Genomic DNA, 25811 nt, shown 5'->3' on the forward strand with positions numbered 1-25811 from the left:
AAGAGTCAGACACAACTGAGCATGCACACATCTTTTTCTAAATATTGGTTTATTTTCTGGTTCTACAAGATGTACCAAGCCTCCAGATTTATCTTCTGTATTTCCTGCCCCAGTCCTAAAATCAGCTGTTTGTCTAGGAAGCCTTGGTTCCTTTGATTGGAAAATGATATTTAGAAACCAAAGTCTGGGTGCTGGGGGTGCTTATCATTACTGGGAAGTCATTGTTTCTAGGCTCTCTCAACAGTCAGAGCTAGAAAATATAGGTACGCATATTAATTCATAGTCCACACAAATGATTTTTTCACTTCTATATGTGTCCATCTGTTGTTGTTGCTCTAATACTTTGGCCACCTGATGTGAAGAGCCAACTCATTGGAAAAGACCCACATGCTGGGAAAGATTGAGGGGAGGAGGAGAAGGGGATGACAGAGGACGAAATGGTTGGATGGCATCACTGACTGAATGGACATGAGTTTGAGCAAGCTCTGGGAGATGGTCAAGGACAGAGAAGCTTGGCATGCTGCAGTCCATGGGGTCGCAAAGAGTCAGACACGACTGAGCAACTGAACAGATACATATCTTTCTGAGTAGACATTAAAACCCATGAGTTGATACTGATTTCTCCAATTCCAGTCCTACACCAGAAGTTGGTTCATTCTAGACTTATCCCTTTCCTTGTCTGTAACTTCTTTCTCTAACAGTAAGAAACTGGCTCTCGATATGTGTGATCTGTTTGCAAATTTGTTCGGTCCTAGCATACAGGTGCTAGTGGTAAAAAAATCCGCCTGCAGTGCAGGAATGCAAGGGACACAGGTTTGATCCCTGGGTCGGGCATATCCCCTGGAGAAGGAAACAGCAACCCACTCCAGTATTGTTGCTTGGGAAATTCCATGGACAAAGCAGTGGGTTACAGTAGTAGGAGGTGGGCTACAGTCCATGGGGTCGTACAGAGTCAAACATGACTGAGCATACACACACCCAACATACACATGAAGGAGTTTCAGGATTTATAACCCACATCTCTATAAGAAGCAAGTTTAGTAACTAGAACGCAGTATTCATATATGGTTCTTTTTGTCTTTAGCCTTACAGTATGCAGTGGAAGTACTGTTTTCCACTAAGTACTGTTTTCCTGTTTTACTCAGGTTAGTTTCTGTATTCCCATTCCTTACAGTGTGGTTCTACTAATCATTTAATAGTAGTTAAGGTAATTTGTTGTTTGGTTGTTTAGTTCCTACTTTTTCCCCCCACTCCTCCCCAGATCCTGGTTTGATTTCATTAAAAAATTTTTTTAAATTTATTTATGTATTTGGCTGCACAGAGTCTTAGTTGCAGCATGTGGGATCTAGTTCCCTGACCATGGGTCAGACCTGGGCCCCCTGCACTGGGAGCGCAGAGTCTTAGCCACTGGACCAGCAGGGAAGTCCTCTATTTATTTCATTTGGGATATGTAAAATATTGCTATGGTTCCAAGAGTTGAAGCCATGTATGAAGGTCTCCTCAGAGAAGAGCTACTCCTCCTTACCCCCCATCTCATTCCGTTACCCCTTCCATCTCACCCCAGTCTCCTTGGTTTCTGGTATATCCTTCCTGTATTGGAAATGAAATTTTTACAAATTAGTTCAAAGAAGAGATTCTGCCTTATGAAGAGACATGAGGAGGAGACTGGTGATACAGAAGGGAGATGAAGCCTCAGACGACCGTAGGAAGGGGGAGAGGGAGGGGTGACCCAGGACCAAAGCAGTGGGGCCAGCCCAGCACCACAGGCCTTGGTGTTTCTCATATGTCCACCTTTGGGAGTAAGTCTTCAAAACGTGGGCCTGGAATATTCCAGAACACAAAGTTAGCAGTGTGGAGTGTTGCCAGAGCCTGGAGGCCCATACTTCCCTCTCTAGGAGATGTAGACTCCACAATTCTGCTGTTTTCCACTAAATCCCTCAAGAAAAGAACCTTTCTTCATGGCCACATGTGGGGCTGCATCAGGAAACCAGGCCGACCCTGCCCATGAGGGGAGGCGCCTCCTGTCTTGCATCGTGGGGTCATGTCATCATGAGAAGAGGTGGTTTCCCTCTGCCCTCCAGCACCTGCTCCCCACACCCCTGAGCCATCAGACCTCACTGGCCTCACTGTCCTGCTCAGGTCCCCAGTGAGGACTCATCCTTACTGGCTCAGAAGAGGAACTCAGAGGTGGAGGCAGGCCCTGTTGTTGAGTGTTTCAACACTACCCCACTGAGGGTGAAAGAGGGGGGCAATTCCCATTCCTGGCAGCAGCTGGAATTTCACAACTTGACCTCCTGGTAGTAAGGTGGCAGGGCTGAGGGCTGGGGGGTTGGTAGGGGGATGCCAAGGGAAGCCAGGCCTTGCCCACCAAGCCTTTGAGAAAAGTCATCATCCTAGGGAGGGAGAGGTACCCCCTCTTCCCCTTTCATCTCTGCCCCAAAGCCACTGGAGTTCTGCTGACAAGTCACCAAAGGCGGCTGATGACTGACTCATCAGACGGAAGTGAGCTTGCCAGAGGGCTGGGCTGTGAACCGCAGTGTGCTGGGCTAACCCCCCCAGTGCAGCCAGGATCCCCGGCCAGGCTCCCATCCCTCGGCTCCCAGGACCCAGCACCTCAGGGAGGTCCTGCCTCTGTGAAGAGCCAGGTCAAGCTCAAGATGGCCTCAGGGTACCAGGGAGACTGCCTAGTTCCTCAAGGATAAGGTCTTGATTTGTCTCTGAATGAGCAGCCGAAGACACGGAGGCCTGGAGATGGGAAAGTCGCTTGGGGCCCAGAGACAGGGAGAAGCCTGGCCCCGTGGCACTGGACGGGGTGCTGGGGAGCAGGCTTCAGCGTCCATGCGTCCACTGTCAGCAGCCCAGGACACTGCTCTGAGGATGGGGCAGCGGCAGACATGATGTCGGCTGAGGATGTGCGTTTGTGTCCTGCCTCTGCATCAGACATGCTGGGACATCGGAGGGCACTCATTCCTGCCCCCTGACACAGCCAGCTTGTCTGTTGCAGCAGGGATTGGATGGAGGGACCTTTAAACTTAGTTCACCGGGATGGCTCAGTGATAAAGAATCCACCTGCCAATGCAGGAGACACAGGTTTGATCCCAGATCAGGAAGATCCCCTGGAGGAGGGAATGGCAATCCACTCCAGTATTCTTGCCTGGAGAATCCCATAGACAGAGAAGCCTGGCAGGCTACAGTCCATGGGGTCACAAAGAGTCAGACATGACTGAGCGAAGGGAAAAGGAACACACCAGGTTCTGCCTTTTCTCTGAGCGAGAGAACACCTGGACCCCTTGAGCCATCGTGGTCATCACTCAGTCCAGCTGAGGTTGTTTGCTTCTGGGGGTCCTGGTCCTCTTCCTGGAGGAGGCAGGGCTGCGGTGGGCAGCTAATATAGACACGTGTGCTGGGAATGGAGGTCTCCTAAAGCAAGATCATGTTAGTTAACTGAGTCTACACTCGCCACGGTAGTAACAAAAAATGTTATTTTTCTCCCAGCAACTGTATCTGACTGGGCCAAGGAGCAATCAGAGCCAGACTGTCTGGGTTGCCACCCCTAGCTGCATGACCTTAGGCAAGTTGTTTAACCTCTCTGTGCTACAGAGTGCCCACGCTCCCTCTGGCTTCCCCACAAAGTGTCCAGTCTTCAGCCTCTTACTGCTTTGTTTCCCTTACCAGGCTGGAGGCCCTCCAGGTGAAGAATCAACAAAATAGCTCCAGTCCAGCTTTTCATCCTAGTATCCTAGATTGAACCCGTGTCTCTTGCGTCTCCCGCATTGGCAGGTGAATTCTTTACACCTAGTGCGGGGCCACTTTTAGTGCGTGGGGGTTAGTAAATCCCTGGAGGAAAGAATGCATGCGCACTGCTTCCCGGGGGGCCTGCCCCCACGCCATCCCAGGGACATCGCTAAAGTGAGGTGATGCTGAGCTGCTCACAAAGGGCTTCTGTTTCCCTCGGTGTCTTGTTCCTCCCTGGCTGGGGAAGTGGGAGGATTTGCCTGCTGGGCTTCTGTGAACTGACCACTGGGTCCAGGCCAGGATGTCCTGCATCTTTGCATGTCATTTGCATGGCTCAGCTCTGAGCTCTGTGCTTCTGCTTGTGGTTTCCGGGTCCATCCCCTGTTCCACAGAGCTGGACAACTGCTTCCTTTGCTTCCCTCTGTGACCTGGCCTGACTGGCCAACTGAGGGGTCAGCCTGGACAGGGTGAATGCAGGGAAATTCCCTAGGAAAGAGGGATCACGGAAAAGACTGTAGCAGGAACGCTTTCCTGTCTTGAAAGCTTGTTCAGTGCATCCACCCTGGCATTGAATTTCCCCAACAGCCCTGGAGGCTTAGTACCCTTATCATACCCATTTTACAGCTAAGTAAACTGAAATACAGAGAAGTGAAAGACATTGCCTAGTGCGTGGCTAGCAAATACTAGAGTGGAGATTTGAGTCCAAGTCTGTTGATGCCAAACACCAGGCTTATTCCTTGACTAGGTGACCTGTCACAGCTTCCCTGGGGACCCAGGAGCCCATGCTTCAGTGTGAAGCTGGCCCTGCTGCAGGCTTTCAGAATGGGGCCCTTGGCACCATTGCCCATCTGGTACTAAAACCCCTTCTTAGATCTCCTCCTCAGCAGCCCTCCAGCCTGAGCTCAGTACCCCTGTCCCTCATCAGCAGGAAAGAGAAGGTGGTTCTCTGAAAGACTAAGCTAAGGAAGGTCTTTGAGTAACTGGTAACTTTGCTAAGCCTCAGAGAAAGCAAAGAAAAACAGCCAAAGTGGAGGTGAGGGCAGGAAAGGACCGGGTGCCTGGGGCCTGGGCACCTGAGCAGAGGGTATGGTGTGCTGGGGGTGGGGCGCCTGTGAAGGTAGGAGGCCTCTGACACACTGAGGGGGATCTCTGCCATGTGGTCATCAGGAACAGGCTCCCTGCCTGCCCGTCCTTGGGGGCTGGGGGACTCAAGCCTGGAAATTCAGAAGAAAGTCCCCCAAGTGATGCTGGTTTTTCCTTTGAGGTCCTCCTGCCCAGCAATGGGGCTGGGCATGTCCCGGGCACTCCCCAGGCTCTTGGAGACACTCACCCCTGCCTGTGGGACCCACACGTCTCCACTCCCCTCCTCCCCTGACACCTCACTTCCCTAGCCTGTGCTGTTGGGTGGCCCGAGTGCCCTGTCTTGCCTCTCTGAGCAGCACAGCCAGGGGCCAGTCCAGCCCTGGAGGCAGCCAACTGACGGCCCGGGGCTGTGAGTGCCCGCTGTCTCCACTGGCTGCCCTGCTCGGCCATGTGCTCCTTGAGCCTGAGGGTCTCCAGACTGACCAGTGTCTGTCCCCCACGCAGGCGATGACTCAGGATGCAGCAAGGGGCCACGACATGCACGGAGGACCGCATCCAGCACGCCCTGGAGCGCTGCTTGCATGGGCTCAGCCTCAGCCGCCGCTCCACCTCCTGGTCAGGTAGGTTCCCAGGGAGCCGGGGAGGAGGCGCATTGAGGGGCTGCAGGGAACACTGGGCCAGGCCTGGGCGGGCAGATTCTGGTTCCAACCCTGTCTGCGTGACTCGGACCTCACCTAGGCAGGTGCTCGGCAGCAGGGCACCTGACGGAGAGTTGCCCTGGGTCAGGGGGCGGGCGTTTCTCCTCTCCCCCATGCTGTCTTCTTCATCCTCCTTGGGTGCTGGAAGCCTATGTCCCTAAGGTCTGCTTAGAAACAGCTGCTGATTTCAAAAAAGCAGCTAAGACTCCATGAACAGCCCTCCCCATAATTCTCCCATTTTACCTGATTTCTAGTTCTCTCCAGAGCCTCGTCCTCCTCTTCCCCATAAAACAATGGAGAATCTCGGCAGACCTTCAGAAAGTAGGAGTTCTCCATGTCATGTGATCCCCAGAACTGAGAAACGGGGGTATCTGTGGACTGGGGCAGTTGTGTCTCCAAGGCTGGTGCCTAACTATAATATCTCCTTATGCTTTTAAAGATTTTCCCTATCTCACTTGCCTCCCTAACTACCCTATGAGATAGACATCCATGTGCCTTGAATATACCTGGTTCCTCCCTACTTCAGGACCTTTGGCACTTGCTGCCTGGGATTTATCCTTCAGAACTCTGCAGATCTGGCTCCTTCTCATTCAAGTCTCAGCTCACACGTCACCTTCTCAGAGAGGCTTTCCTTGGCCTTTGGAATTAAGCAGATCTGACTTAGAGCTGACTCTCATGGGCTGTAGGAACTTGTGCAAGTCCCTTAGCCTCTCAGGGCTCAACTTCCTTGCCTGTAAAATGGGAATAATAATAGCAGGAACCACCTTCCCAAGGAAAGGATGGGAGACTCAGTGGAGGTGATGTATGAAAAGCCTGCCAACTTATAGGTACAGTTTTTGTTGTTCAGTTGCTCAGTGGTGTCTTACTCTTCGCAACCCCACGGACTGCAGCACACCAGGCTTTCCTGTCTTTCACTATCTCCTGGAGCTTGCTGAAACTCATGTCTATGGAGTCAGTGATGCTGTCTAACCATCTCATCCTCTGCTGACCCCCTTCTCCTCTTGCCTTCAGTCTTTCCCAGCATCAGGATCTTTTCCAGTGAGTTGGCTCGTTGCATCAGGTGGCTAAAGTATTGGAGCATCAGCATCAGTCCTTCCAATGAATATCCCGGATGGATTTCCTTTAGGATTGACTGGTTTGATCTCTTTGCAGTCCAAGGGACTCTCAAGAGTCTTCTCCAGCACCACAGTTCAAAAGCATCAATTCTTTGGTGCTCAGCCTTCTTTATGGTCCAACTCTCCCATCCGTACATGACTAAAGGTACACAGTAGGTGCTCAATAAATGGCAGTTTTCTTCCTTCTGGCCTCCCACCCAGGTTTTAAGGAGACTAAGTTTACAGAATTGAGGGGCCATTTTTAAGTTAAAGAATGCAAAGATATCCGACTTTGGCAAAAGTTACCAAAACCTGTGACCATAGGAATGCAGTGTTCAGGACCTTCAGGACTTTGGAAGGAGCTCAGACACAGAGGGGGCCACTTGCGCCCACACTGCTCTCACCCCGCTATCTCACACACACACACAGGCCTCCATGACCGCCTCTTTAACTTGAGGATTTACCCTTACTGGCTGCAGGGAAGCAGATTGACAAACTAAGAAAAATCTGGGGAAGTTACAGGGTGACAAAGTAGTAATTGTCACTTTTAAAGCAGACATGAATGGTGCTTCCCCTTCCCAGGCTCCACCACCCGATAGTCCCTGGAGGTCCTGTGGCTGTCACAGACTCAGCCTCATGTCCTGGGATGGAGCTTGTGGGGCACCTGTTCTTGTTCCTCCAACCGTCTCTGCTCCTGTCCCCCTTCCCTGCATCTCAGAGGTTGTGGGCAGGCTAATGCTTTCTGGAGGGACAAGGAGCAGAGTCGTGGCCTGTTCCTTGGCCTCTAAGGGAGATCCCAGCCCCTCTGTGTCACTTGAACCTCCTGTCTCAGTAGGAAGAAGCTTACTATTATCTAGATGGGGCCTGATAGGGTCTAGTGTGTTGGTCTAGAATTTTCTGAGAGTCTTCCATCAGAAGGTAATGCCCCAGTGCAGCCCCAGGGATGCCCAATTCTCTCCAACCCTGAGCTGACTGACCCCTGGCCTCTCCTCTGTTTCCAGCTGGGTTGTGTCTGAACTGCTGGAGCCTGCAGGAGCTGGTGAGCAGGGACCCGGGCCACTTCCTTATCCTCCTGGAGCAGATCCTGCAGAAGACCCGAGAGGTGAGGGCTCGGCTTGGCTTTGAAGGGCAGCACTGGGTCAGCCTTGTAGAGTTGAGACATAGGTCCCCACAGGACTTCCCTGGTAGCTCAGTGGTAAAGAACCCTCCTGCCAAAGCTGGAGGCATAAGAGACATGGGTTCAGTTGCTGGGTCAGGAAGATCCCCTGGAGGAGGGGATGGCAGCTCACTCCAGTATTCCGGCCTGGAGAATCCAATGAACAGAGGAGTCTGGCAGGCTACAGTCCATAGGGTCGCACAGAGTCGGACACAACAGAAGTGACTTAGAATGCATGTTCTGAAGGTCAGTTCGAGGGTGCCTGGACTACCAGGGGGCTTGGAGGCACTGGAAGCCTGAGTTCTCTGCTTCAGCGGTGCTTGTGGATCTAAGTCCTCAGGAGAGGAACATGGTACTTTCACTAAGAATGCATGCTGTATGAGCCAGGGGCCCAAGTTTACGCTGCTTCTTATGACAGACAGTGTTTTTATGTCACAGGTGGCGCTAGTGGTAAAGAACTTGCCTGCCAGTGTAGGAGACATAAGAGACGCCGTTCAATCCCTGGGTCAGGAAGATCTCCTGGAGAAGGAAATGGCAACCCACTCCAGCACTCTTGCCTGGAGAATTCTATGGACAGAGGAGCCTGGCAGGCTACAGTCTGGGTCACAAAGAGTTGGACATGACTGAAGTGACTTAGCCCACCCACTCCTTATAAGTCAAAGGACTGACTACAGAGGAGAGAGGAATCTCTGCCAAATTCCTTTCCTCGAAAAGTCCCATGAGAACAAAAACACAAAAGTGAAAACTGATCTGATTGGAGAAGTAAGCCAAGACCTCCTCTAACTGTTCGATGTGCTTGCGTGCTCAGTTGCTCGCTCAGTTGTGTCCAACTCTTTGCAACCCCATGGACTGCAGCCCGCCAGGCTCCTCTATCCATGGGATTCTCCAGGCAAGAACACTGGAGTGGGTTGCATTTCCTCCTCCAGGGGATGTTCCCAACCCAGGGATTGAACCCACGTCTCCTGCATTGCAGACGGATTCTTTACCACTGAGCCACCAGAGAAGCCCGACAGTTCAATAAATAGGCTTTTATGATTTAAAGAAGAGTAGGTTTAAAGCTGGTTCGGGCTAGGCTTCCAGAGCAGCCACAAATCCCTACAGAGACTGACTTTATTATAAGAGTTTTTAAAGTTTTCCTTTCTTTCTTCTTTCTTTTTTAACACATGACTACATTAGAAAACACGTGTCTTTCTCAGCTGGTTTTTTACCTGTAAGAAGAAAGTCTTGGTTCATCAAGACACTCAAGGCCAGTTCTGACACCACCATTTACCTGATGCTTTCTCTGGTCACAAGCAGACCAGCTTAGAAGGGCTAAACCACTTCAAGGCTGCTTATCTTATGAACCCAAATATAAAGGAACAACCACTGTGTAGCAATACGGAACGGTTTTGTATTGGATTGACCAGAAAGTTCACGTGGGTTTTTACAGAAAATCCCAAGTGAACTTTTTAACTAACCCAATAGAAGGGGCCAGCTGAGCAGCAGATGTGCTGGACACGTAGCCTCTTCAGGGTAAAAGAGGAGAATTCTAAATTTCATCCTGCTGACATCACCGGCCACAGCAGAGGTGGTGTGCCTTTCTCTGCCTCTTTAGCCCCCATGAATTCCACAATGAGTGGGGAGACCACTAGCATTTTAACCAAAGAATTCCAAATCGTGTGTATATATGTGTGTTTATGATGGAGTGGGTGAGCTCTATCAAAGAGATGACTCATAAAAGAAGAAACAGAACTTGTAAACAATATGGAAAATGTTGCCTTAGTTATAATAAAATAAATGCAAATGAAAACCATAACGACACAGCTTTTGCCCAGCAAATTTGCAAAAACTTTGAAATAACCCTTGCAGGGAAAAGTGTGGTGAAACTGGTACTTTCATACATACAAAGATTTATAAATGGCAAAATTCTTTGGGAAAGCAGTTTGGCAATATATTTCCAAGATCATAAATATGGTTATAGTCTTTGAACCATTGATTCTACTTCTTGAACTCTGTCATAGATAGATAATCCAAATTATAGGAGTGTGCACAAAAGTTTTCATTGCATGAGTACTTAGAATAGCAAGAAATAATTTCAAGTGTATAAAACAAAGCTAATAAATTATGGAGCTCTACCAGAAGGAGTATTATACAGCTAATAAAAATGATGAATAGTACCCAAGAGTAGAAACAAAATTTAATACATTATAAAATTTTAGAGAGTTCCCTGGTGGCCCAGTCGTTAGAACTCAGTGCTTTCACTGTTGTTGCCTGGGTTCAATCCCTGGCTGGGGAACTAAGATTCTGCAAGTTGCAGGATGTGGCCAGAGAACATGGGAAAAAAAATTTTTTTTAACTTTTTTAATCCAGAAAGGAAAAAGTTAACATCTGTAATTTATGTACATTTAAAAAAAAATCCATTAAATTGGGACTTCCCTGGTAGTCCGGTGGTTAGGACTTTGCCTTCCAATTCAGGGGATGCGGGTTTGATCCCTCATCGGTGAGCTAAGATCCCACATGCCTTGTGACCAAAAAAACAAAACATAAAAAAGAAACCAGAAGTAATAATATTATAACAAATTCAATAAAGACTTTTTAAAAACTCCACAAAATTAAAAGATCAACAACAAACTGGAAAACATATATACAACACAAATAATAGATAACTGTGTAACCAGGAGGGGGAAAAAGGTGGTCTTAGAGATGATGTAGCAAGACAGAAATCCATTTATCATACTGTATGTAAAAGACATGAAGTATAAAAATACACACCCAATGATTACAACTTTGCAAAGGAAAGTACATAGAGAAACATGGTGTAGGGAGCAGTAAGTTAAAATATTAGCCTTGGCTAAGTTTGGAAGGAGGATATTGAGGGATTTTTTTAACTTTTATTTTCTAAAAGTTTGTCCTGGGATTACTTTTCACTTAATGGGTTGCACACCCCATGAGTGAGCCGCTCCCCATCCTGTCCTCCATACAGGTTCAAGAGAAGGGCACCTATGACCTCCTGGCCCCCCTGGCCCTGCTGTTCTACTCCACTGTCCTCTGTGTAAGTTCCCGGATGGGCCAGCCTTGGGGGCTGCGGGGGAGGGAAGGGAAGAACAGCCTCCTGGGGGTGGGGGGCAGAGCCCTCACAGTTCCGAGGATAAAGGCACAGCGAAAGAAACTGTCCACCAATGACACTGCAGATGGGTGTTACCCCTCTGATGGCTTCAGATGACCATTTGAGAGACCTCCAGTGACTCCCCATGGACACCATCGTGCCGGGACTATCTGGGGACCCATGGAAGGGATGCAGTCACAGCCTGGTCCCAGTCACAGAGAGATTCTGCTAAGAGATGTAGTGTCCACCTCCTTTTGTACCCCCAGTGGTCAGTTCCCCCAGTGTGGTCACCCCCTGTTCACCAGACCAGTGGCACCAGATGACTCCATGTACATTGAGTCAGTCCACTGCAAAGAATAAACATTTGCCTCTCATGAGGATATTTAAATAAAGACAATTTAGCCCTGAAGACTATCCCATGGCAGCAGTGGCCCCATTTAGGATGACCTCCAAGGGGACAGCTTTTCAGAATTTGGTAAATTGTTTTGTTTGGTGAAAGCCAGGCCCCTGTCGTAGAGACATCCTTGGGCACCATCTCACCCGGCTGTCTGTAACTCACTTTTTGTGGGTAACTTTCAATTCTGCCCGCCTTCTCCCTGAGACACACTGCTGCCAGGAAAGGTGTCCCCTTGGTGGAACATTCCAGAAAGAAGCCAGGTCTGCCCTGGAACATCACTGAACTTTTTCTCACCTGACTTCTCTGCCTGCTGCTCCCTCTCCACCCCAGACGCCACACTTCCCGCCAGACTCAGACCTCCTTCTGAAAGCATCCAGAACCTACCACCGATTCCTGACCTGGCCCGTTCCTTACTGTAGCATCTGCCAGGAACTGCTCACCTTCATCGATGCTGAACTGAAGGCCCCAGGTGAGTGTGGAGGCGGCCAGCACATGGGGCAGGGACCCTACAGGTCAGGAGATTTCCCACCCTTCTGAAACTGGGCTAGGACCCTCCTCATCTCGCATCCCTCAGCTTCTCTCTATCCATGGCCCGCCTCACTACCTTGGAGTCCCTCTTCATACGGCACTCACGCTCCATGTCTACATCAAAACCAGAAGACTGAAAGCCGTGAACACCAGCAGGAACTCCAGGAGGAATTCTCAGGAGGAGCTGAGCAGAGGTTCAGGTTAAGGAGACCCCATCTCATGGCTTGTGCCTCTGCTCTGGTTTGCCAAGGGATTGGTCTCTGAGGTTGCCCAGGTCAGACAGAGAAGCCCCCACAGTGTTGACAAGAGGCCCTTGTTTGTTCTCTTTACCCCAGAGCAGATAGGGGGATGCGTGTGTGATGGACTAGGTTCTGGCCAGGGAAGGTGGCTGGTGCCAGGAATGAATAGGTAGACGGACACCATGACAGGTATGGGCGAGTGGAACTCAGGGTTCTTGAGAAACTGCAGGTGCCATAACACAGGGGTCCCCAACCTCCAGGATCCAGTGCCTGATGATCTAAGGTGGAACTGATGTAATAATAATAGAAATAGAGCACACAGTAAGTGTAATATGCTTGAATCATCCTGAAACTATCCTCCCCCCCCAATCTGGGGGAAAATTGTCTTCCATGAGACCGGTCCCTGGTGCCAGAAAAGGCTGGAAAGGGAAAGTGTTAGTCACTCAGTCGTGTCCGACTCTATGCGACCCCATGGACTGTAGCCCGCCAGGCTCCTCTGTCCAGGGCATTCTCCAGGCAAGAATACTGGAATGGGTTGCCATTCCTTTCTCCAGGGGATCATCTCCAGGGGATCAACCCAGGTCTCTTGCATTTCAGGCAGATTCTTTACCATCTGAGCCACCAGGGAAGTTCAAAAAGAGTTGGGACCACTGCTTTCACCAACATGGAAACAAGGTCTAACAAAGCTATTGTAAGAGCAAGAAAAACATAATCAAGTACAATTTACTGACAGGTGGCCCCTCGTTTGAGTAATTCCTCATATCAGTGGCTCAAAGGAATAAAGTCACTTAAGCATCCTAGTAGATGCCTCTGAAACATTTGATAAAATTCAGTATCTATTCTGAATAAAAATATCTCAGTTAAAAAAAAAATTCAACAACCATTCCTGATATTCAAAGCCCCTCTAATATGTGGAAACTATTAATATATGGAAGGGTCCTTAATAAGGTAACAACCCATAGTGAAATACTAGAAGCATTTCCATTATTAACAACCTTCCTCTTTATGCTTATATGACTTTGCCTATGCAAAAAGACAAAAGGAAAGAATATTTCCTCTTCCAGAGAAGATAATTTAATTTCACAGAGTTCAAACAATTGCTTATCTGTCAAGACTATGAGAGTCACCCAAAGCAGTGTCAAACTAATAATCAGGGAGCTAAGAGCTTTTTCATATAATAGCATCAACTCATAAGAAAACATAATGGGGAAAAATAATTTAAAATAGCAACTAAAAATATAAAATAAAGAGAGAAATGTGAATAACCTATACAGAGACAGCAAACTTTACTGAAGGATGACGAATTTAAGAGACTTTGTTGGATTGAATCAATATTGTAATAACATCCAGTATCATGGAAATAAGTGTAACTGTGATCAAAAATACCAATGTCTTTTAAATTTTGACAAAGTAAAGTCTAATGAACAGAATAAATGCTCTACAGTGGCATTTATTATGTATTTATTTATGTATTCTTAGGGAAAAGTAAGAAAGGAATATTTCCCTACTAGGTCTTTAAAAGTACTATAAGGCTGTTGTTATTAAAATAGTACAGTATTGGTATAAGAATAGATAAATTAATGGGATGAAATAGAATGTCTCAGAATGGATCAACTGTATAAAAATGTATTATATGATAAAGAAGCATCCATAAGTCAGTAATGAAGAAATTGGTCATTTAATAAATGGTATTAGGATAATTGACAGACTGAGAATTGGATCGGTTAAACTTCTGTCTCAAAAAGCATTGAGTGGTAACGCAAGCATAAAAATATCTTTCAGATGGATTAAATGTTTAAGTGTGGAAATCAAGACCGTGAAAGTAATGGGAGAAAAATAGGTTATATGAGCCTGGAGTGGAGAACAGATGGCAAATGTGTCCCCCAACCCAAGGCACAAATAATAAAAGGCTGACAGATTTGAGAGCATGAAACTAAAGCTTCTCTATGGCAGAAGCCACCGTAAGTGGAAAGTAAATAACCAACTAAGAAAAATATTTGCAACAAATGATATATCAAGCCCATGAAGAGCTCTTTTGTCAACTGAAAAAATAAGCAAACACATCAGTGGAAGTATCAACACGAGGATATGATTCAAGCACATCCAGAAAGAACCAGAAAGCTGAGCAACACCCCTCCAAAACATTCACCCTCACTAGTAGGAAAGAAAATGCAGAACTAAATAGTGAAGACACCTTTTCCCCCTATCAAATTGGTAAACCTAAAAATAGAACGAACATACCAGTGTTGCTCAGGAAGTGGGGCGGGAGGGTGTTCTCTAAAGCATTAAAAATAATTATCTTTCCACCCAGAAATTCCATTCCTGGAAGTTTATAACCTGATGGATAATTATGGATGTGCAAAGGTTTAGCTACAAAGGTGTTCATTGCTGCATTCTTTTTAATAATCTGCCAATTCCAAAAAACTTAAATATTGTACATATTAATAGTTGAATATATTGTACCAGAGTCATTTGGTGGAATCCTACTCAGTCATTTAAAATGAGATCATAGGGCTTCCCTGATGGCTCAGTGGTTAAGAATCCGCCTGCCAATGCAAGAAACGGGTTTGCCCCCTGATCTGGAAAGCTCCCATTCTGTGGAACAACTAAACCTGTGCGGCACAACCACTGAGCCTGTGCTCTAGAGCCAGGGAACTGCAACTCCTGAAGCCCATGCTCTGCAGCGAGAGAAGCCACCACAATGAGAAGCCAACGCAGCGCAACTCGAGAGTAGCTCCTGCTTGCTGCAACTAGAGAAAGCCGGAGTAGCAACAAAGACCCAGCATAGCCCAAAATAAGTAACTAAGTCAAATGATATCATAGAAATAAGGTTACTGAGATGAAAAGACGTTTAGTAACTTGTTGAGTAAAAAAGCAGGCCCCCCAACACTATGTGTGTTGTAATCCCATTTTTGTTTTATTCTTTTAAATCTGTATATGCCCCAGGCTCTGTTTAGTACCCAGACTATCTAAGTGTCTGATCATGGGCATTAAATACACACAGAACAGATGTGCTGAATCTTATTCCCTAGTAATTAATGGATCCTAGAAAGCTCCAGACTGAAGCTTTATATGAAAAGTGCTTTGGAGAAATGTATGACTTCCCTTCCCAGTTGATCATCTGGTTTGTCTGCCCCCAACCAATGAGGTTGGGCTTGATTCCACCACAGAGCTTCCCTGGTGGCTCAGACAGTAAAGCGTCTGCCTGCAATGCAGACAGACCTGGATTCGATCCCTGGGTGGGGAAGATCCCCTGGAGAAGGAAATGGCAACCCACTCCAGTATTCTTGCCTGGAAAATCCCATGGACGGAGGAGCCTGGCAGGTTACAGCCCATGGGGTCGCAGAGTTGGACAGACTAAGCGACTTCACTCACAGCCAATCAGGGGCTTCCTAGGTGGTGCCTCCTGCTAATGCAGGAGATGTAAGAGAAGCGGGGTTCCATCCCTCGTTTGGGATTATTCCCTGGAGGAGGGCATGGAAACCCACTCCAGTATTCATGTCTGAAGAATCCCATGGACAGAAGAGCCTAGAGCCTGGCAGGCTACAGTCCATAGGGTCACAAAAAGTCTGACACCACTGAAGCAACTTAGCACATAACACAATCAGCTTATCTGTCTGCCCAACCAATCAGCTAATCTATCTTCCTCCAACCTATCAGCTGATCTGTCTGCCCAACCATTCAGCTGTCATTACAGTCACTAAGGGCCTGGATAGGTACAGGCTAGGTGTCCTTCAGTCAAAAGCTCTGCACTACATGAGCCTCACTTCCTGGCAGAGGCTTGGGTGGAAGAATCAAGAAATCAGGGAGGCTCTCAGGAGAATGGCTGGACAAAGACAGGTGCTAAGGCATGTGATAAATAGACAAGTAGGCCAACCTCGCTTTCCACGGCACCCTAAATGAACAAATCAATTTAATCTCTTTCATTCCCTTCCTCCTCACTATCCCCCCAAACAAACAGATCTAGATTGCTTCTGGGCTTCTTGGTGGTGACCAGAATTCCTTTAATGAGAAGGCAAAGCTTTTCTTCTTTTCTGTAACAGGACAGAAAGGATTTAAAATGCAAATGTCTTGGCAGGACCTTCAGTTTCTGCCTAAGATCTAAATGACATTCTTTTTGAAATGGGTCCGGGGGAGGGCTGTCACCTGCGTGCAGGGAGACCGCTTCCCAATTTCAAGTGGAACCAGCTGGCTGCCCTCTGCCACCCGCACACTATGCCTTGAGATGTTTTTGTGGGCAACTGAGCAGGAACTCAGCTCCCAGCAGCCCCCAGCGAACAGATGTGGAGCTGAGAGGCGGGCTGTGGGGAGGCCCAGACACTGGGACTCGGGGTTCTATTGGGGAGAGGAGAGCCAAGCAGAGCAGCAGCTGGAGATGGAAATGGAGTGAGAGTCCTTGAACTCAGAGCAGTGAGGGCTCGTGGAACCCTAGCCACTCACTGCTGAGGGTCTTCCCCTGGATCTTGCCCCTGGGACCATGTGAGGGCTCAGGTACGCTGGGGACCAAGCGAGTGGTGGAGGGGGATGCTCAGGCCAGGCTGCCCATGCCAACAACGCCTCCTCTTCCAGGGGAAGCAGAACCGAAATAGGAAACCATTTGCTCGTGCCAGACAATCCTTTTCAAACAGTTAAAAAGCCTCAAACTCAAACAGATGTATGGTGAGCCTGTGTCAAAGATGCATTCCAACTCGTTACTGAGGGAACCAGCCAGGAAGGTGAGAGAGGCAGTTTAAAGAAGGGTATCAGAAACTGAAATAAATTTCTCATCTAAGCCACGAAAAGATGGCAGAATTAGATACAAAATTAGTCAACGTCATATAGGGGAATGAAACATCATACAGTGGGGAGAAAACCCTTTGACATTATCTTTTTTAAAAAATGTTTTATTGGAAGATAATTGCTTCACAATGTTATGCCAGTTTCTGCCATACATCATTGTGAATCAGCCACAGGGATACATGTGTCCCCTCCCTCTTGAACCTCCCTCCCATCTCCCATTCCATCCCTCCCCCTTTAGGTTGTCTGTCGCAGAGAACTGGATTGAGCGCCCTGTGTCACACAGCAAATTCCCACTGGCTGTCTATTTTACATATAGTATATATTTCCATGCTACTCTCTCCATTCGTCCTTCCCTTTTCTTCCCACACCATTTCCACAAGTCTGTTCTCTGTGTCTGCATCTCCACTGATGCCCTGCAAATAGGTTCAATCAGTACCATCTTTCTAGATTCCATTCCGTTCAGTTCAGTTCAGTTCAGTCGCTCAGTCGTGTCCGACTCTTTGCGACCCCATGAACCGCAGCATGCCAGGCCTCCCTGTCCATCACCAACTCCTGGAGTCCATCCAAACCCATGTTTCTTGAGTCAGTGATGCCATCCAGCCATCTCATCCTCTGTCCCCTTCTCCTCCTGCCCTCAATCTTTCCCAGCATCAGGGTCTTTTCCAATGAGTCAGTTCTTCACATCAGATGGAGTTTCAGTATTGGAGTTTCAGCTTCAACATCAGTCCTTCCAATGAACACCCAGGACTGATCTCCTTTAGGATGGACTGGTTGGATCTCCTAGATTCCATACACACACGTTAATATACAATATTTGTCTTTCTCTTTCTGACTTCCTTCACTCTGTACACCAAGCTCTAGGTTCATCCACCTCATTGGGACTGACTCAAATGTGTTCTTTTATATAGCTCAGTAATATTCCATTGTATTTATATACCACAATTCCTGTATCAATTCATCTGTTGATGGACATCTAGGTTGCTTCCATGACATTATCTTTTATAGTGAACAAAAAGCACTCATCTCACATCTACAAGTAAGCCTCTAATTTCATAGAACCTGACCCCTCATTAATATTAATAGCAAGTAGTAAATTCAACCACATTATCTTCTTCTCCTTAACCCTTAGGTAGGCTAGTTAGAAAGTGCTATGCTGTACTGTGCTAACTCACTTCCGTCGTGTCTGACTCTGCCACCCTATGGACTATCTCTGTCCACAGGATTCTCTAGGCAAGAATACTGGAGTGAGTTGCCCTATCCTCCTCCAGGAGATCTTCTGACCCAGGGAGTGAACCAATGTCTCCTACGGCTCTCACATTGTAGGCGGATTCTTTACCGCTGAGCCACTGGGGAAGTCCAGTTAGGAAGTGCTTTGGTGTAATTTGGTAAAGGCAGGTGGGTAATAGTTTTGCCTCATTGCTGAGTGGCTCCACCTGCAGTAACCCAGCTGAGGGAGGCAGTAGGGGGAAGGGGAGACCAGGCCCTGAGCTCTGTAGGGGAGGCTGAGGCGCATCACTTGGTGGTTACCAGTACTTGGTACAAGACCATCTTGGGGTCCCTACAACCCTGGGGCTGTGGGGCCTTTGGCAAGACATTTCACGTCATAGGAGCCTCAATTTCCTCATCTGTAAAATGGGAGGATAGTCGTGTCTCCCTCTCAGCAGTCTGCGAGGATAATGCTGGCCTACTTTGATTTCCCGTTGCTGGGGGCAGGAGGGTTCAGGGTGGTCTTATCTTAGTAGGTGGATCCTGGCAAGGTCACAGGGAGAAGATGACAGGGACTTGGTGAGCTGGGCCCTCCACCCATGCAGCCTTGTGGAGTCAGTTGCCATGGAGATGAGTGAAACAGTTTATCCCACTTTGATGTGGCTGGGTGGCAGAGGAAGTGGGCAGGTTATCAAGCCTGCGGACCTCCCCCTTCTTCCTGACTCCACCCCCGCCATAGGGTCGCCCACTGCCTCCATCTGGGTGCAGGAAGCCTCACATCAGTGTTTCCGGGTCCCACCCACCGCAGCCCCCTTGGGTTCAGCCCGCATGTTTGTTGAGTATTTACTCTGCCTGCCTGGCTGTGCAGAACACAGCACTTGCCTGCTGAGAGTTGGTCTGTCATCCTGATGGGTGACAGTGGGCATCATATGTGTGAGTTACGCCTCAGTTTTCAAAGCATCCAGACCTCCACGATTGCATCACCCAGACCACAGCCCTGCCGAGTATGAGGGAAAAGCAGCATTGCTCCCATTTGTGCATGAGACAACTAGGACTCAGAAAAGTTCGATGATTCTCGCTTTAGCTAAAAGTCAAATGTGAGAGCAGGAACATGGGCTTTTGGATAACAAAGAACTCTGCTCTGCCACTTATTAGCTGGTGACGTTGGACAGGTTACAGAAGCTCTCTGAGCCTCCTGATCAAAAGTAGGACTGTGTTCATCGCAGCTGTGTTTACAGTAGCCAAGACACGGAAGGAACCTAAGTGCCCATCAACAGATGAATGGATAAAGGACATGTGTGTGTGTGTGTGTGTGAGAGAGAGAGAGAGTTCCGTGGCTGCTGTCCAGGGGACCCCAGAAGGAAGGAAAGCATAAGAGGAAGCCAGTAGCCAGGAGCGTTCGTGTCAGGGTACAATGTGGGTCAGGAGGAGGAAGCCAAGATCATCTCCTGGGACAGCCGTGCAGCTAAGGCTGAGCCTCCCCTGCCTCGTGTTAGCCCTGGGGACTCTGCCTCACGATGACCAGGCACCACGTCGTGTCCTAAGCATGGATGTTCCAGAAGAATGTCATTAGCGTGGTGCCAGTTTCTGGTTGGTGACACCAGCAGTGACTGTCACTCATCTTCTGGCTTCTTTGTCAGCTGTCCTGTGCAGAATGGCCATTTCCAGTCATCACTTTAGAAAAGGGAAAGGGATGGTGGAGGGATAATTTAGGAGTTTGGGATTAACAGTTACACACCATTATATATAAACCAGATAAACAGCAAGGACTACTGTGTAGCACAGGGGACCATATTCAATATCTTGTAATAACCTATAATGGAAAAAACCTGGAAAATATATATATATATAAAACTGAACCACTTTGTTGTACACTTAAAAGTAACTTAGTGTGGTAAATCAACTATACTTCAATCATAAATAAATAAATTTTAAAAAAATAAAAAGAAGGGAAGCTCAGTTGGGTAAACAAAGCTCAGTTATGAGGGCAGTCCTGTGCCTAGACAAGGCATTTGCACTTCACCGTGGCCGCCCACAGTGGCTGCCCACCACTCACCAGGACACATCCCTTGCCCGTATGGGGGGGCCCTTTTGATTTCCTACATTAAGACCAGACACAGAACCACCTAGGTGGGTTTTTTTTTGTTCAGCCCTTGAGCCAGTCTTGGTCTAAATAAGTCTGTTTCAGAAAGTTGTTCGTGTCTGCTGAGGTGCCCAGGGAAGACGGGTAAAGGTCAAAGAGGAGAAGCACCCATCGCCACGAGGCTTCCCGATAAGTAGAGGTTCATTATCAAGAGAAGCCAAGGAAGGGGGATTTGTTGGGTGTCTTTGGGGGAGGGGTAGAGAGTTTCAGCTGATGCTGTTGGAATCTGGGCTCTTCAGCACCTGCCAATCACTCTGGAAACAGCACCCACTAATAGAACATCATCAACCAACAGTAGCTCCCAGCTAATGATGCCATAATTCCCAAATGTGATTGTTTGTTGTTTACTCACTAAGTTGTGTCCGACTTTTTGCAACCCCATGGACTGTAACCCGCCAGGTTTCTCTGTCCATGGGATTTGCCAGGCAAGAATACTGGAGTGCGTTGCCATTTCCTTCTCCAGGGGATCTTCCTGACTCAAGGATTGAACCCATGTCTCCTTCTTTGGCAGGCATTGGAAGGCAGATTCTTTACCAATGAGCCACCAGGAAAGCCCCTAAGATGAGCAGGTGGAGAAACAGGATGTTAGAGAATGCTCCTTGTCTTGTAGACTAAAGAGAACAGCAGGCTTCAAGGATAAAGTGGCCCACAGTACCTCCTGGACTGTGGCCCCAGCCTGGCCTGAGTCTACAGGGGCAGAACAGGGCAGCGGGGGTGTGGCATGACAGATCAATGGGGTGTGGGTTACGTGTTAAGAACAATACATGGTATTTAAAAGAGAAGTGTGGACAGATCAAGAGAAGACTTTGATGTCTGTGTGTTTTGGAGTCTGGGAGATTGGGGGGCAGGGAAACCTGGGATGGCCAGGGACATTGTTGTGGTTGAAGGGGCAAAGAGGGGACTTTTCTCCGTCATGTCTGTAGGCGGCCACTAGGTGGCGTCCTGAATCCTGATCGTCATCACCTCTGTTTCAGGGACTTGCCTGTCAAAGTAGACATAACATTAACATCTAAACATGTGACAGTTACATAAAAGACACATCAAACAAAAGGCACCGAAATCAAAGAAATCAGGTCTGAAGTTGGAATAGCACAAATTGGAAATGTTTGACCGCTTACAAAACAAAAGTCACAGCCCTCTGCTTACAGCCATCTCTAACCCCAGTCGTGGCTTTGACTCCCCCAGGAGACTGCCTTCTGCTCCAAACTCTCACCCAGTCCACGCCCAGCAGGGTCCCTATGAGGATGTCCAAACCCTAATGAGGGGGACTGCCTGCCCCCACCCTCCACCACCAAATCCCAGCCCCCTCGGTGAGAAGAACCAGGTGTCGTGGAGTCTCCTCACTGTGGTTGACACAGCACCGAGTACCTGCTTTCCAGCTACAGAACTAAGTTTCAGGGAAAAAGGGAAACCTTGGCTCGTTTCTTCTCAGCATCTTTGAATCAAGGGAGATGGATGATGCCATAAACGAAGGCTGGGATGGGATCCGTGGTGCAGAGACTCAGCCGTAGAAGAGGACAACGCCAGGCAGGACCGCGGAATACTGAGGGTCCCCTGAGGCAGGGCCGGGATGCTGAGGGGAAGGCTGGGGGGCTGGTTGGGGCTAAGGCTGGGCTGCAGGAGGACACCGGAACCTGGAGAGGTGACAGAATCAGTACCAGGTGGACAGCAGGAGGCCACTTCGGGGTCCCTAGTCTCCTCCCTGGGTGCCCTACCCCTCAGTCTCTAAAGAGTGAAGCTTTGTGGGTTGGGTGGGGCCACAGAGGGGACTGGGAGTCAGACTGTTAAAGGCCCTGGAGGCCAGGGGTCTAATCTTCCTGGTGTTCTGACCTTCATCTGGGAACTCCCAGTGCTGGCACCTCCAAGGAGCAGGGCCATGACTGCCGAAGGAACAGGTAAATTCATGAACTGCTGTTTTGGGTATTTTGGCCACAGGAATCTCCTACCAGCGACTGGTGAGGGCCGAGCAGGGCCTGTCCACTAGGAGTCACCGCAGCTCCACTGTGTAAGTGCTCTTGGGGAGTAAAGAATGGTGGAGAGGGGGCAGGTGGGTGTGATGTTTTGTGCACTGGCTCATTTTTCTGGGCTAAGGGTCTTTCATCAGATTCCTAAATGGGTCTGAGATATAAAACAGAAAACAAAAATTACCTGCTTTGATTATGCTGAAGAAGCACACATTACCTTTCTTTACCCCTACTTTACAGATGAGGAAGCCAAAGGTCAGAGAGGGCAAGCAACCTCCCCAAGGTCACACGGCTAGTAAAAGTCTGAGCCAGGATTTGAGCCTCAGTCTTACTCAGAAGCCCAGGCTCTTTGCATAATGTCTTTCTGCCTGTCAGTAAAATGGCATTTTCTAAACTTACCTGACCAGGACCTATAATTTAAAAATGTGTTTTATATGAAAACCTGATACACACACAGAGAGAGCTGAGACAAGTTTTAGGGAAGAAAAGTCACCTTCTCCCAAGCATGTTCTAGTTCACTTTGATTTCAAAGGCAGTTCTGGTTAGGACTCCCTGAGCCGATTTCATTACCCACGGCCTGCAGCTGGAAAAGCATTTGAGAGGAAGCCTCTATTCTGAGGGCCCTCCAGCAAGCCTCCAAACACATGGGTGCCTGGAAACCCCAGCCTCCACTGGCTCAGAAATTCCAGTCTCCCCAGCCCCTTCCCATCCTCAGTCCCAGGGGTTCACGGCACATTCACTGAGCAGATATTATTTGAGTTCCTTCTTGGTAAAAACAAACAGAAAAGCAAGTGGTAGATTTTGAGAGAGATAGAAAGGGCAGAAAAAATGTCTTGTAAAGAAAGGTTGGTTAAAAAGCAAGCAGAATTCCGCCAGCAGGGCTGAGGCAGGTGGATGATGGATAATCACCAACAGCTTCAAGGTGCTTCCTGAACCCCAGGTAGTGCTGCAGGCGTCCCTCCATCATCCAGTCCTCCTGTTAAGTAAGCCTGTGAGAGAGGTATGCTTTAGATCCAGGAACTGAGGCACAGAGAGAGGTTCGTAGAAAGAGCTCACAGCCGAGTCCGTCTCACTTTGGTTAACAAGCGTGCAGAGGAGGTGCAAGTGGTGAGGCCTTGGGGTGGCTGGCACAGTCCTGTATACAGTGGTGCTTAATGCATGTCCATGAGGGGATCATCCAGCAGTCAGTAAAGGAGGATGGCTCAGTGGGGGACTACTTACTTGAGCCTGATCCCTTTTTCTTACAAATAGAGAAATCAAAATGAGTTTCTCCCTAAACCCTGGGGAATCTGACACAGCCCCATCCCGTCCCTGAGTTCTGACCCCTGGGCCGGCTCTGGGACAGTCGTCCACAGACACTGGCAGGAAGGCCACCTGCCTGGTGCTTCTTTGTGCTGTGTTTAAACGCTGCAGGACTTGTGAGGGAACAGGCGTGAGCAGTTCACACTAACAGCCTTCACAGGAATAACACTGCTATGGCTGGTGTGTGCTCAGTCCTTCAGTCATGTCCAACTCACTGTGGACTGTAGCCTGCCAGGCTCCTCTACCTATGGGATTTTTCCACGTAAGAATACTGAAGTGGAGTACTTTAGAGAAAACGCAGTGATTGGGGGTTGTCGTGGGTGAAGTTCAAACAGTCATGTGTTAACTGAGTGATTGATCCTTGAGGCTCATGATTCTCTTAATATTTGGGTATGTTCGAAATGTCCATAATGCAGACATTTAAACACTGGCATCAGGAGGGAACCCAGGGGCCGATCTCACCTCCTGAGATGGACCACATTCTGCTGGTGGGATGTGTATCTTTCTCAATATACCTGCTTTCTGAGTGCTTTCACTCAAAAAAAAAAAAAGAGTCCAGGGGAAGGGAGGTGGGGGTTAGTGACAGGATGCATGCTTCCTCCCCCAGCCCAGTGCTGGCCTTCATGATGGCTTTGGTGGTGCAGTGGCTGAGACTCTGAGCTCCCAGTGCAGGGGCCCAGGTTCAATCCCTAGTCAGGGAACTAGATCCCACATGGAGCCAAATAAATAAATATTTTTAAAAAGAAAGAAAGGGCACCCTCTGCCAGAAGAGGAGTCAGATGCAGCCCTGACTTGTTCCCCTTCCTCCTGGCAGAAGCCACCTCACACCCGACCCTTGACTTGAGGAGTGCACAGGCTGAAATTTCAGGCCACATCTCACAGCATGTGGTTGCCTTGCTGCCCCTTCCCCAAAATGATCACCTGGCCTCCAGTCACCTCCCCTAAAATACAATCCTTTATTGTGTCATTTTGTATCTGTCCAGATGTCTTGTAGGAAAAATTTTTTATTTAAAAAAAAATGAAGGTAGAATTTATCTGTGGAAACGAAGTTCAGTTTTTAAAAGGTCTTTGTAAAGCCCAGCTGAAAACTGGTCAAAAGTAGGTGGTAAGGTTTCCCGTTGGAACTGGGACCCCCAAGCCACCGGCTCTCCCCTGCCTCAGGTCCCCCCTGGGCTGTGAGAAGGCCTGGGTGTCAGAGGGGCCGACCCCAGCCCGAGTGGGCTCTGTGGCGGCCCCACCCCTGTCCCCCAGTGCCCATGGCCGGTCCTCTGTCCCCAGCACTGTGCTCTTGCTGAACCCGGTGGAGGTGCAGGCCGAGTTCCTCGCCGTGGCCAACCAGCTGAGCACGCCCGGGCCCTCGCCGCACAGCACCTACACCACCCTGCTCCTGCACGCCTTCCAGGCCACCTTTGGGCCCCACTGCGACCTGCCGGGTTTGCACTGCAGGCTGCAGGTATGTGCCTGAGGCCCTGGGCTCAGCAGCGCCCCCTCCCGGCAGAGAGTCTCTCTACAAAGGCAGGGTCCGCCCTGGGCTCAGCAGCGCCCCCTCCCGACAGAGGTTCTCACTGCTCCCTTTTGGAGCCCGCCCGGGTACACTGGCCCCCCTCACCCCGAATGAGGTCGCTAGAGCACTGACCTCATTGAGAGGTCTCTGTTCTGCTGGTTCCTAACCCGGGTGGATGGAACCGGGACTGAGGGACTGAACGCAGCCTCTGAGGGTGGCGTGGGCTGGGTGGCACAGGCATGAACTTTACACTGAAGCTGGCACCCTGGTGTCTAGGCTGAGCTCTGGGACCTTCCGGCTGTTTGGCTCCCCCTCTCTGAGCACTGACATTTCCTCCACCCTGCCCCAGCTCTTCAAGGCTCTGGGCCTTTCTTTCTGACCATTTCTGGAGAAGGGGGCTGAGGGGGCCCTGGCTTGGTGGTCAGTCATGGGTGGAGGCGGGCAACAAGGCCAGGGAGAGACGGGTCACTGGGAGTTTGAGAAGTTGGGCAGCCAGGCCGAGGTTCACGGGCAATCCTGCCTACCCTACCCCTACCCCGGCTTTCAGTCCAAGACCCTGGCCGAGCTTGAGGACATCTTCACGGAGACGGCGGAGGCCCAGGAACTGGCATCCGGCATCGGGGATGCTGCCGAGGCCCGCCAGTGGCTCAGGACCAAGCTGCAGGCGGTGGGAGAGAAAGCCGGCTTCCCTGGTGTCCTAGGTGAGGTTCTGGGGATAAGCCCCATCCCCCCATGGCTCCACAGCTGCCCAGGCAAGCAGCCCGGCTGGGCCTGCTCCGTATAATCATTCAGAGACCCAGATTCTCCAACACCTCCTGCTCTGCCATCCTGAGGGCATGGTTTCCCTCTGCAGGGTTAGGGTTCGGCTGCAGATTGCCACAGGGGTGGTAGTGGGAGA

General features: G+C 49.1%; 1 protein-coding gene across 8 annotated transcripts in view; it reads left to right on the top strand.

Moving 5' to 3' along the window:
- The window catches only part of PIK3R5 (phosphoinositide-3-kinase regulatory subunit 5), a 74629-nt gene that overhangs the window by 42073 nt on the left and 6745 nt on the right, over positions 1–25811 (top strand). For 6 of the 8 annotated variants that reach the window (XM_086358877.1, XM_086358882.1, XM_086358880.1 and 3 more), the window contains exons 2-8: positions 5323–5438; positions 7612–7712; positions 10729–10797; positions 11579–11717; positions 22079–22148; positions 24688–24862; positions 25461–25614. In XM_086358877.1, coding sequence (XP_086215003.1) covers positions 5336–5438; positions 7612–7712; positions 10729–10797; positions 11579–11717; positions 22079–22148; positions 24688–24862; positions 25461–25614 — 811 coding nt within the window. In that variant the 5' untranslated portion in view covers positions 5323–5335. Of the gene's footprint in view, positions 1–3675; positions 3781–5322; positions 5439–7611; positions 7713–10728; positions 10798–11578; positions 11718–22078; positions 22149–24687; positions 24863–25460; positions 25615–25811 lie in introns of all 8 variants that reach the window. The other 2 variants (XM_086358878.1, XM_086358884.1) reach the window with 2 other exon arrangements.

This window comes from Bos grunniens, chromosome 19, assembly GCF_055505025.1.
Source record: "Bos grunniens cultivar Pamir isolate PY7600 chromosome 19, Bosgru_T2T1.0, whole genome shotgun sequence".
NCBI classification, from domain to species: domain Eukaryota; kingdom Metazoa; phylum Chordata; class Mammalia; order Artiodactyla; family Bovidae; genus Bos; species Bos grunniens.